General features: G+C 36.0%; 1 protein-coding gene across 20 annotated transcripts in view; it reads left to right on the top strand.

The window, feature by feature from the left end:
• NRXN1 (neurexin 1) overlaps positions 1 to 12968 on the top strand; it is a 1158814-nt gene that overhangs the window by 803868 nt on the left and 341978 nt on the right. For all 20 annotated transcript variants that reach the window (XM_043468541.1, XM_043468544.1, XM_043468543.1 and 17 more), the window contains one exon: positions 3559 to 3740. In XM_043468541.1, coding sequence (XP_043324476.1) covers positions 3559 to 3740 — 182 coding nt within the window. The remainder of the gene's footprint in view (positions 1 to 3558; positions 3741 to 12968) is intronic.

Here is a 12968-nt window from a genome sequence, read left to right as displayed (position 1 = left end):
AAATCTTGAGTAATGATATTTGTATTATGACATTTATCTTACTGAAAATATAAAGTGAAAGTGAAGTCACTCAGTCGTGTCCGACTCTTTGCGACCCTGTGGACTGTAACCCATCAGGCTCCTCCGTCCATGGGATTCTCCAGGCAAGAATACTGGAGTGGATTGCCATTTCCTTCTCCAGGGATCTTCTAGACCCAGGGATTGAACCCACGTCTCCCGCATTGCAGGCAGACGCTTTAACCTCTGATCCACCAGGGAAGCCCACTGAAAATATAAACCTTTAAATTATTATCCTCAAGTTCTGCAGCTGAGCAACTGGAAACTTTCATAATTCCACAAGTTTGGGAAGTGTACCCTAAACTAAATGTTAATCTACATACATTAAATGTTCTGTCATTTCACATTTACATGTTATTTTTTTCTTTCTTTCTTTAAAAGCACTGTGAGGTGAAAGGACAGTATATGATCATGAGGTGCAAATGTCACTTTATGGATATGAGACATTCGAATATGATAGCGGTTGGCCTTGATAAATTCAGTCTGACATATCCAATTAACTTTTTCTTGACAGTCTTGTTATGGTAACAGAAACATTTCTGTTAAAAAAAAATACAGGAGTAGAATCTGGATACTAGATTTCTACTAGCTCTTCCAAGTTTGCAACTTAGTTAACAAGTTAATCCTTATGAGTGAATTTTCTCAGATGTGTTGTGGGAGTAATGCCTGCCCTACTTTCCATACAGAAGTAAGCAGAAAATGAAAAAAATTGTTGTGAAAGTGGTTTTTAATGTTAAAAATGATCATATAATGTATGATATTGTTGCTTTGCCAGACTCCCTTACTCTGATGATTCTGGAAAACATATGAGTCCTTATATTTGTTTTATATTATTAAGTAATAATCTCTACTTGAATATTTTTAATTTGTACACAATATATAGTCATTAGAAGACAAAGTTAATTGAAAAGAGAAAGACAAAATCAATCAAGTACCACCACAGAGGTCACCGACACATTCTCTTTTTAAAGAAACCTTTACTTTTATATGTTCTTGTCCTGTTTTTATCAATGTAGGATTTTCAGAAACATTTAATACTTAATCATCTGCAATAGTTACCAAGCAGAAGACTATTTATCAAATTGTGCTTGCTTGTTAATATTGTGGTGAACAATCCTCTGATGATGTAGAGCATAAATGGGCCTAGAAGGCTCTGGAATTTCTGATATGCAAATATGTATATCCTTCCTGAATCTTCTTTATTTGCACACTGATTAGTACATTTCAGACGTAACTTACATATTCTCACATGAGAGAGACAGAGAAACTGCGTTCATACATTAGTACTCAAGAAAATGAATAGTCCCTCTACCACTACAGTTTAACAAGATTTTGTTTTATTTCTTTTATACAATATTATCCTGATATGTTTCTTGGGTCAGGTCTACACACTAAGGCCTATTTAATCAATCAGGCACATAAAACATATTGTAAGGTTCGTTGGAGTTTCTCAAGGACCTATGGAAAAGTTTCAGACAGAATGCCAAGAGTAATTGACCCCAAAATATAAAAAGAGAAAAAAAAATTGTATCATCCCCTATTTAATTAAATGTATATAAATGTGATACTAAGGCAACTTCATTAAATTGGTAAATTTGGTTCATAGAAATTTATTTATTTATTTTTGGTTCATAGAAATTTAATGTGGGCTTCCCGGGGGGTGCAGTGGTAAAGAATCTGCCTGCCAGTGCAGGAGACCAGGGTTCAATCCCTGGTTGGGAAGATCCCTGGGAGTAGGAAATGGCAACCCACTCTAGTATTCTTGCCTGCAGAATTCCTTGGACAGAGGAACCTGGCAGGCTACAGTCCATGGGGTCGTAAATGACTGAGCACGCATACATGCACGCACACAGAAAATAAGACTTAATATCCCGTCAGCCCTTTGGGGCTTCCCTGGTGGCTCAGATGGTAAAGAGTCTATCTGCAAACCCTGAGTTGGGAATATCCTCTGGAGAAGGGCATGGTTACCCACTCCAATATTCTTGCCTGAATACTGAATCTCGTGGTCAGGGGAACCTGGCGGGTTGCAAAGAGACAGATATGACTGAGCTACTTACACTCACTCATAGGTTGTCTGTTATAGTTGCTTTCCCAGAGCCCACAGCGTAAACCCACAGTTGAGGGTATGTTCTGTGTGTCCTGTTTTGGAGAAGGAAATGGCAACTGACTAGTATTCTTGCCTGGAAAATTCCATGGACAGAGGAGCCTGGCAGGCTACAGTCATTGGGATTGTAGAGTCGTCCACCACTGAGCAACTGAGGAGTATGTAGATACCTTGAAAATATACAGCTGTATACTCCACTTTTACATACAACCCTTATTCTTGGTAGAAGCTATGTTTCCATACACTCAAGATACTTTGAGGCCAAATTTTGACATTTAATCTTGTTGCTTCCCTTACCATATTGGCACACAGTAGGTACACAATAAATATACACTAACATCCTTTGTTATTGGGAGGCTACACTCCCTTCTATAAATTGTACCTTAAAGTTTATTCTTGGGATAATAAAAGAATTATTTCTCTGGTCCCATTTAGTATGGAGGAAGATTCATTCTCCTTTATGTATATCTTTGCATGTCTCTTCCAAAATTTCTGACTCAAAGAATTAATTTTATTGCATTAAATGAGGTGGATGTCAGTGCTACAATGAAATAGGACTTTAGCACATCAGGTGTTTAGGAGACTCGTTTGAGCAAAGCTCTTTTTAAAGCCAAATGGATACTTACTGATATCACCATCATAAAGCAAAATTTGAACACTTAGCAAATGAGCCTATGCCATTATTCTCATTGTTCTAAGACCACCATTTGCTTTGGGAAAAAATGGATCTTTTTATGGAGCTGAATAGTTTGACAGCTAGCAGATATTGTGTGTTATATATGACCCGACTTCTATAGATGGGATCTATTATCTGTATTTTCTTGACATGACTATTGGTCTTATGGCTGTTTATCCATTAGTTATCATCTGTCATATGTGAACTCGCCCTCTCTCCATAAAAGTTGATTTGTAGCATGCTTGCAATTGTGCTGAATGACCCTGTCACACCTACATGCAGCTCTTGTTTCAGACACAAGTTGAAACATGTTTCTGCTCCTTTTTGAAGCATCCAAGTCAATGTTTTCTACTATATTATTACTTTTTTAACTGGCAGAAAAAAAGAAAACCCCATTACATTGCATGCTTGTCCAACTCTGTGGAAAAGCAGTAATCTCTCATTTGTTCTGAAACACCTGCTGGTAGATTTAATGAGTATATTAAAAATGAAGCTGCCTTGATATAAAAAAAAAACTTCTTTTTCTTGAACATGTATGATTAAAATCTGTTATTTCCTTATTCACTTTGCCATAGGTTTTTGGTTTCTGTTCTTGTTATTTTATTTATTTATGATTGCCATGCTGTAAATTTAATACTTTACTAATATGTCAACATAATAATACATAGGAAAGTGTGCCCTGATATATTTGGACTAATTGGTTTTGGTTTTTGTTTTCCAGCTGGGACAACGTATATCTTTAGCAAAGGTGGTGGACAAATCACGTATAAGTGGCCTCCTAATGACCGGCCAAGTACACGAGCAGACAGACTGGCCATAGGGTTTAGTACTGTTCAGAAAGAAGCTGTATTGGTGCGAGTGGACAGTTCTTCTGGCCTGGGTGACTACCTAGAGCTGCATATAGTAAGTACTTCTAAAATAAAGATTCTGCTTTTAGCTTTTACTGCTAGCTTTTTGTAAATAACATATAACTCTGCTTTTTGGACATTTCCCTCCACATAGCAACTAGTACTTTATTACAGAAAGCATAAATATACTCTAGGGGTAATAAGACCTTATAGCTATTACTGTTTTTTAAAATGTTTTTGACTATTTTTTTTTCAAGTGTGAATTCCTCTTAATTTTCTGTCCACAAAGAATTACTTTTGGTGTGTTTTTAGTGACTTTAGGCAGTTTTGCTATATTCGTAAAAATATTATAGTCCAGTAGATATGATTCCATCTGAAAACATGAGGTTGTAATTCTGGCAACATCAACAGATTTGGATCCAGTATCCTTATTTCTTTTCTCACTTGAGAAAAGAATTGTCTAAAGTTACATGCAATGGACAGGGGGAAATGAATCGGCAAAGTTATTTGGAGATAGAAAAAGGCAGAAAGATTACTTCTATGCCGTCTTATACTCATTTTGATATGTACACATCAAAAAAATACAATGGACTCTTGCCATTTGTACCCTGGGACCAGACATTTTCTCTAAGTCCTAAACCTCACACAAGAATTTAATTAGCTCTTAGTGATTGTCAAATAATAGTTCATAAATAAAAAGCTTTTCTATTCAAGTTTTAAAGTTGTCATAACTGATTATAGTTATGGGACTCTTCCTTACATCTCTGCATTCAGAGTTACTAATTTGTTTGGTTTCAATTCTTTATCTTCTCACGTCCTCATAACATTTTCAAAGAATTATGTGGTCTTTTATCAATAAAAGATAGTCATATTTTATTGATGTATCAAAATAACACCCATAGTAAATTATCATATATTCAAAAACCCTAGAGGGTTCTTATCATCATAGTTCTAAATAAACTATCTTCTGGAAGATGCAGCATATAAACCTCTTCATCCCCCTTTCTGTTCTTGAGGTGTAATTTATCTCTTCTGCCTTATGTGATCACGTAAGTTTATTTTGTTTTGCTTTTATTTATCCTGCAAGTTCTTCTGTTACCTGCACCAGTGTCTCAGAAGATCTTTGATTAGGTCAACATTTTCTTTCAGTCTTGCCTTCAGGCTCTCATCCTAAAATGATTAGGAGAACCACCAAACACCAAAGTACATTATCACAGATTTGCAGGGTCTTAATTTTCAAAGTTCTATATATTTATTAACCTTTTCTGCTATACTTCTAGAATTTCCAATAAGCTGAATAGGGTTTACAACTGACCACAAAATCTGAATTCATTGCTAATATTGGGGAAAAAAAGAAAACCAAGTAAAAGAAAAAAACCCTTTCAACAGAACAATTATTGAATCATTGTAGATTTTCAATTCAAAATGCAGTTGTCAAAATGAGAATCCTTGAGAAGTAATTTTAGCTGCCTTTCAGCAAATATCTAACAATCAGTATCGAAGGCATCTGGATTTTTATGGCATCATAAATAAGTGATCAGCTGAGATAACTAATTCAGTAAGGAATCTTGCTATTTAGAGTAATCTCAGCTTTCCAAATGCAATTGCTCCATTCTGATTTAAGAGCCTTGCTACTTCAAAAATAAATAAATAAAAAAGAAAACAAGAGGTTTTCCTCCTGGAATAAATTACATATTGATCCATAACCAATTACACATTTACCCTGAGAAAAGGTTCTACACTGATCACTCTCACATCATAAGGGGTCTTGTTATTGCATTACTCAAGTCATTGTTTTATGGTCAGAGGGTTTTAGTCTACAATTTTCCGATTTTGATCAACTGTGGCCTTAGAGTCCCTTTATATGTAAAAGGTTGACTTTTAGGTGTCCATCCAGCTCAGAACCTTCCTAAACTTCTTTATTGGCCATAGATTTCTGATAGATGTCCTGTGAGGCCCTTCTTCATTCTGAATCTCTTCTCTTGGTCTTGCCTGACTGTTCTCTTTGGATTCAGGTCTTTGTTTCTAACACCCTTCTTCTTGGATTTGCTATCTTCAAACCCTTTCTTAATCCTAGCCTGTCTTTGACTAGGAAATTGAAAATGGATGTTAGTTCCCTGGGATTAGCAAACATCAGCCCTACTCACTCCTCTATCAACTACTAGGACCCAGCCTTAGTCCAGATCTGGCCAACTAAAACTTTCTGTTTCCCCCTCCTTTTTTCTTGTTCCCTACAAACAATGATCAGCCATTAGTGACTCAGCAAGATGCTTACCTGGAAATAAGTTACTTTTTTTCCATGTATCCAACATACAAATAAAATTAAGCCAGTGGTTTTCTTTTCACTTCTGAAATTTATGTTTAACTCTTTCCCATAATGTTGGGTACGTGGGAGAGGAAGAGAAAGAGGAGTTAGATATATTTTTTCTTTAAGAAGGAAAAAGATAGAGTAAAAGAGAGGGAGGGAAGACAGGAAAAGGAGGGAAAATTAAGTGGGAAGGAATCAAAGTTGATGCCCATGGCTGATAGAAGCATAAGTATTCTTTTTTTTTTTTTTTTTAGCAGAAGTATTCTTAATGACGGCACTTAGATTTGAGAATATTCAAGGAATATTTTATCAAATGGTTTACATGCCTTTGAATTTATCCTGATTTTTACCAAGTCATTTCTTCTGCTTCTTTCAGAATTGAAGTATAAAAGGAAAACAATAATTGCAGAAAGATTATTACCATTGTTTGATTTTAGTTTATAGATATGACTGGCTTAAAAATTAACCTGATGATATCACATATACGTTTAGTCTATAAAAGTTAGAAGTGTTGATTATCCATTAACTTCTAAGAAAGTGTCTATAAACCTTCAAGGTCAGCCATGTATAAACTATGGACTTATTTTATTTAAAAATCATTATTTATACCCTTAATTAATGGAGTTAACCAAGAAGCAGGAAAGTTAACTGCACATATTAAAAGGTGCTCCAGTCTTGCTGAATTGCATAATGTCACTTCAGATAGATAACTTTTAAAATCTGATTGACATATAATTTCAATGAAGATGTGAATATCTGACATTATTATCCTATTCTTTTCAAATGATCATGTTTGATCTTACTTAAAAATATCACCATATTTAAATTTTGATTAACTGTACTCTTAAAAATATAATAAATTAGAATAAAATACTTTTTGACCCAGGTGACCTAGTTATTACAGATGGATTTTTTGCCATATTAGTCTAAATTCTACCACTGTTAACCTCAAAGCCATATGATATTGCTATTGAAATGTATAAGGTTTTATGAGGGGATGAGAGGAAGAGAAAGACAAGAAGTAACGGGCTATTAATTAACATAGTGCCAAGAATACAAATGTTTTCTTGTATTCAGAAATGTTTTCTGAAATAATAAAAGAGTTAATGGATTATATGTTGAAAATAGCGTGGCTTAGGTTAAATATAGACTTAATATTCAGTCATCAAAATTTTCAGTGAAGTCATAGATGCAGTTCAGTTTCTACATAACTGAATAAATTTATCTAATTTCTTGTTTACAATGCATAAAAAGTATAGCATCTGATACATATCAGCTGTTTTATTGAAAAGTTACACATTTTTTTTGATGTTGTTTTCTGAATATTCCAGCTAATAATTGACCATGGTAGTTGAATTAAGTCTGTGGTGAGAGTTTTTGTTGGATGAGTGATACTCTCTCCTAAATAGTTACCTCAATTTTTGTAATTCACTTTTATCATGAATTGTTCTCCAGTCATTTTGTATCTGTCCATTATCTTCAAATAAAGATAAGCTTTCTGATGGCATAGAACAAAATTTATAATAATGATGACTAATAAGAAAAAATAATGTAATGTAGAAATGTGACTTTTTGTCATTCATGTAAGTACATACTAGAAGTCTGTGCAGAAATATTTTCTGAGCAACTTATAGGGTCCAGCCTATGTTGAAGACTCTGTGGATTCAAAAATAAGTGAGGTCACCACTTAGTACTTATCTCAATAAACATTAGTTAGATAGATGAATGAAAAGCCCACTGGGACCCTGGTTACTAGGTAGCTTGTATTCATTATAGTAAACACACTTTGTCCTAGAGTGACTAGTGTTTCTTGGTTATTTCTCCATCTTGGTAGAGCTCCATTTCTTTCCTTTATCTGCAATAGTATTTATAAAAATGTGGGTAAATGATAGATTTTTAAGGTAAAGAATATGAAACAAGAAACTTATGAACTGTAAAGTGTTTCTGTTTTACACATTTAAATTAATGTTGATTATTTAATCAATATTGAATATGATAATTTCTTAGAGGCGATAAGCAAAAAATTAAATTCATTTTTTTCATTATTTATGAAATACACCTACAAATTTTATCAATGTTGTCACTCTAGAGGAAGTATCTCTCATCTATCAGTCTGGCAATGTTAATTGGAGATCACTTAACCCTTCTAACTTAGAAGAATGCACTGCAAATATGTGTTCCCTCACTCACATGAATATTAACATGTTTATTAGTTCTGATCAGAGGAAATTGCGGAGGGTGGAGGAGAGGATGAGTGGAGAGTGTTCTTTGAAATTCTTTCATCTTAGGAGCATGAAAGAGCATTGCAAATTTGATTAGTGAATTGTATATATTTGCCTTAAGTGTTTCTTCTTTGTATCTTCCTGGACCGGAAGCCTTATGTTTGAAACCAAACTCTTAATTGATTTTGATATAGAAATACACCTTTTGATCAGTGATTTTAGTGTTAACTAGAAGCATAATGTATTTATAGTAAATATCACCTCCTAAAATAACTTATCAATATCATTGACATAATCAGTCTTTCTCATAATTCTCTGCTGCTCTACATTTTACTCTAGTTACCTTGTTTTACAAACAGTTTCTGAATTTAATCTTTGTAAAATAAGTTCATATACATGGGTACATACCTATATCAACAAGATAAAACCCAATTATTTCCTCACAGGCTTTTCTAGAATTTAAAGTGTTTCATCTGAAATATTCTTTTTAACCAACCAATTCCCCTATTTTAAGAGTTTCACTTTCTCATGTAATATTTAAATTAAAAGCTGTAAATCATACACAGTAGATATTATATTTTGTTTTGACTATCCTGGCTCTTAGCTTCCCTTGTAGCTTAGTTGGTAAAGAATCTGCCTGCAGTACAGGAGACCCAGGTTCGATTTCTGAGTCAGGAAGATCCCCTGGAGAAGGAAATGGCAGCCCACTGCAGTGTTCTTGCTGGGGAGTATCCCATGGGCAGAGGAGCCTGGTCGGCTCCAGTCCACGGGGTCACAAGAGTCAGACACAACCTGGCGACTAAACCACCACTGCAGGTGTTAATTCAGAAAGCACTCCTGAGTGGACTTCCTGTGGCAAACCTCCATCTCAAGTCTGCTTCCTGGGAAACTAACTTGTACATCTTGTCAAGAAGTCCTTGTTCTGGGGGGCTTCCCAGGTGGTGGTGCTAGTGGTAAAGAACCTGCCTGCCAATGCAGGAGACATAAGAGACACGGGTTTGAACCCTGGGTCGGGAAGATCCCCTGGAGGAGGGCATGGCAGTCCATTCCAGTCGTCTTATCTGAGGAATCCCATGGACAGAGGAGCATGGTGGGCTCTAGTCCATAGGGTTGCACAGAGTTGGACACAACTGAAGCGACTTAGCACATCCTGGTTCTTACAGGAATTAGAGAACATGTAGCCTATTTGACTATTTGTTGTAAAAGTCTTGCCCAAGCTTCTAAGATAGAAAGGATGAATATTACCTTTGAAGAAAGTGAGAGAAATCATGGTCACTTTTTTATTGACCTAAGTGATATACAGATATCTTGAAACAATCTCTATCTTCGGAATGGATGGTGTCACGTGAATTGATACAAACTCCTTCCTTCATCCTTTCACCATGGAAGTTAGTTCAGTATCTCATTTTCTAATTTATTGGTTGAAACATTTCAGCATCAGTAAATCTCTCTGAATTTGGTTTCTCAATTTCTAGAATTACCTCCTTCTCTGTAATTCTGTTGCTGTGAAATGAAATAAAGAGAACCAAGACATTTCTAGCTGTACCTCCTTATTTCATATACTTATCACTTAGGTGCTTAAGCAACTGCCACACCTTCTCAGCTGTCTTCCTGTCTCTATTCTGAATACTTTCCAATCAGTTTATATATTTATGTCAGGTTAATTTGCTAAAATGCTTTTTTTGATTATTCCTCTGTTCTTCCTCTTGGGAAACACATTGATGTTTCCCAATTACATACAGGTAAAGGCACGCTCTGTGACTCACACTTAGTGTCCTGAAAATTCTGATCTTAGTTTCCCTTTGCATGTCCATATTTCCAAAATTCTTTTCTTTCCACTTCAGGGAAATTTATTAATCCACTCTTTAGAAAATGAATGTCCTATTGTCATTTCTGAATCGACCCAGAACTTTCTTCTCATTCTCTGTCTAGCTTCCGCTCAGTCATCATCTTCTCTATTCAAATGTTGTGTGTTTTCAGGGTTGGGTCTGGGAGCTTGTAGTCCCCTGAGCTAACAGAAAGAAGTCCAGAGCTCAGAAATCTCTTTGGAAGAGCTGCTAAAACAATGGCCAGGGCGTTACCTAGGTAAAGAAAATCCTGGACATAGATTTTCCTCCAATGTCTGATTACTATGCTTCTTGACTTATTGATTTGTGTTGGACCCCTGAGCTATTTTACAGAATGGCTTCAAATCCGTTCTAGGTTAGCCAGTGATGAGTTGCCTTAGCAACCTCTTTTCTTATGGCTAGATGCCAAAATAAGAAACTTTTTGAATTTTTTTCTCGCTACTGATCACACTTCACTTTTTTTTCAAAAGCCTGCATTCAAGAAACTTTCTTCTGGGGAGACTTCCCTGGCATTCCAGGAGTTAAGGCTCCAAGCTTCCACTTCAGGGTGTGTAGTTTCACAGGACATAGTTCAATGTCTGGTAAGGGAAGTAAGATTCCATATACTTCTGCGTGGTGATGTCAAAAAAAAGAGAAAAAGAAATACTTCCTCTGACTTACTTCACTCGGTATGACAATCTAAGGTCCCTCCATGTTGCTGCAAATGGCATTATTTTGTTCTTTTTGTGGCTGAGTATTATTCCACTGTATATATGTACCACATCTTCTTTATCCATTCCTCTATTGATGGCTATTTAGGTTGCTTTCATGTCTTGGCTATTGCAAACAGTGCTGCAGTGAACATTGGGCTGCATGTATCTTTTTGAATTATGGTTTTCTCCAGATATTTGCCCAGGAGTACAATTGCTGGACTGTATGGTAACTCTATTTTTAATTTTTTGAGGAACTGTTCTTCATAGTGGCTATACCAGTTTGCATTCCCACCAACAGTGTGATATCACATATGTGGAATCTTAAAAAATGGCTGCAGATGAGCTTACCTATAAAACAGATAGTTACAGGTGTAGAAAATAAACCTGTGGAAGGTGAGGGGAGGGATAAATTGGAAGATTAGGATTGGCATATACACTCTACTATATATAAAATAGATAACTAATAAGGACCTACCATATAGCACAGGGAACTCTACTCAATACTCTATAATGGCCTATATGAGAAAAGAACCTAAAGAAATGAGTGAATATATATGTGTATAATAGATTCACTTTGCTATACACCTGAAACTAACATGACATTGTAAATACTCCCCCAGTTTTGTTAAAAACGTAATTAGGAATTTCTTTAAAAAAAAAAAAAACATTCCTTTGGCTCATTCAACACATCATTACTGATCACCTATAATGCAGTTCATAATGTGTTAGCTACCTATTTCTATGTAAAAAATTCCCCTACAATTTAGCAGCTTAAAACAGCAAATGTTTGTAATCTTATACAGGCTCAGAAATCTAGGAGCAGCTGAGCTAGGTTATTAAGAGATTCCCAGGAACATACATGGTTAATATCTCCCATGCATATCTGATATCTTCATTCTTATGATCAAGTTAGAGTCTACATGGTTTAGAAAGAAATGGTGAGCAACAATGAAAACATCCACTAGCTTTAAGTTTAAGGATTCTGGCTTTTGCAGAAGTCTAAACACGGTATAGGTTGATGGAAGAAGAGTAATGAAGACATTGCTTGAGGGTTGAGAACTAGTTTGGGGAATGCATACCGAATAAGGAATCATTTGTACACTCTTTTTATTGCACCAAAAAAAAAAAAAAAGAAAACCCTGAAAGGCATAAATAAAATGCATGAGAATAGTAGTTAAAAAATGAAAACAGCATAGCGAATATGTCAGCCAAAGAACAGGAAATGAGATGCAAGTGACACTATGGCATTGGAGTTTGTCTAAAGGTGATGATGGACCACTTCAGACATAGGCAGTTTGTTTTAACAAAGGAAGGAAATGACCTAGGTAAATATACTCAGGGACCCTCAAGTTAATAGTAGGCATAAATAATCCACATTTTAAATCAGGAGCAAAGAACTAGAGATAATGTTTACTGGGCCTGAGAAAATCCTTTTGATGAAAACCTAACCATAAAGGTGTTACATTTAAGCACTTAGTTTAAGGAGATAGTATGTGAGATTTGGGGATCCTCAGGTTACAAGATGGGGCTTCCCTGGTAGCTCAGCCAGAAAAGAATCCGCCTGCAATGCGGGAGACCCCAGTTTGATTCCTGTGTCAAGAAGACCCCCTGGAGAAGGGATAGACTACCCATTCCAGTGTTCTTTGGCTTCCCTGGTCGCTCAGACAGTAAACAATTTGCCTGCAATGCAGGAGACGTGGGTTCAATCACTGGGTTGGGAAGATCCCCTGGAGGAGGGCATGGCAACCCACTCCAGTATTCTTGCCTAGAGAATCCTCATGGACAGAGGATTGCAAAGAGTTGGATACAGCTGAGTGACCAACACTTTCAAATTGGTAACCAGTCCATGACCATCCCTGACCAGCATTGCTGGCAGGTAAGGGGTTGAGACACAGCCTTGCAAAGCAGAGAGAGAAGGGGAGGATGGGTTGAGAGACCCCGTATCACACTCTCCCTGCTTCTGTTCACTCAGGAGCTTTTATGCTTCTAAGTGAAACCATTACTGATAGAGGTGACTGAATATTATCAGTCAGATTGCTTTAAACTAAAAGAGGTTGAGAGACCTACTGCCATCAAACATTTAGAATATTGAAATAACCAAGAGGTTGAAATAACCAAGTTTTTGTTTTACACAATTGTTCTGGTGGCAGTGTAGAGATGCATGAGAAAGGGAATCTTTGTGAGCAGTGAGATGAGTTAGAAATCTGTTGCAAC

The sequence above is a fragment of the Cervus canadensis genome, chromosome 5 (assembly GCF_019320065.1).
Source record: "Cervus canadensis isolate Bull #8, Minnesota chromosome 5, ASM1932006v1, whole genome shotgun sequence".
NCBI lineage: Eukaryota > Metazoa > Chordata > Mammalia > Artiodactyla > Cervidae > Cervus > Cervus canadensis.
This window is presented reverse-complemented; position numbering and strand designations above follow the sequence as displayed.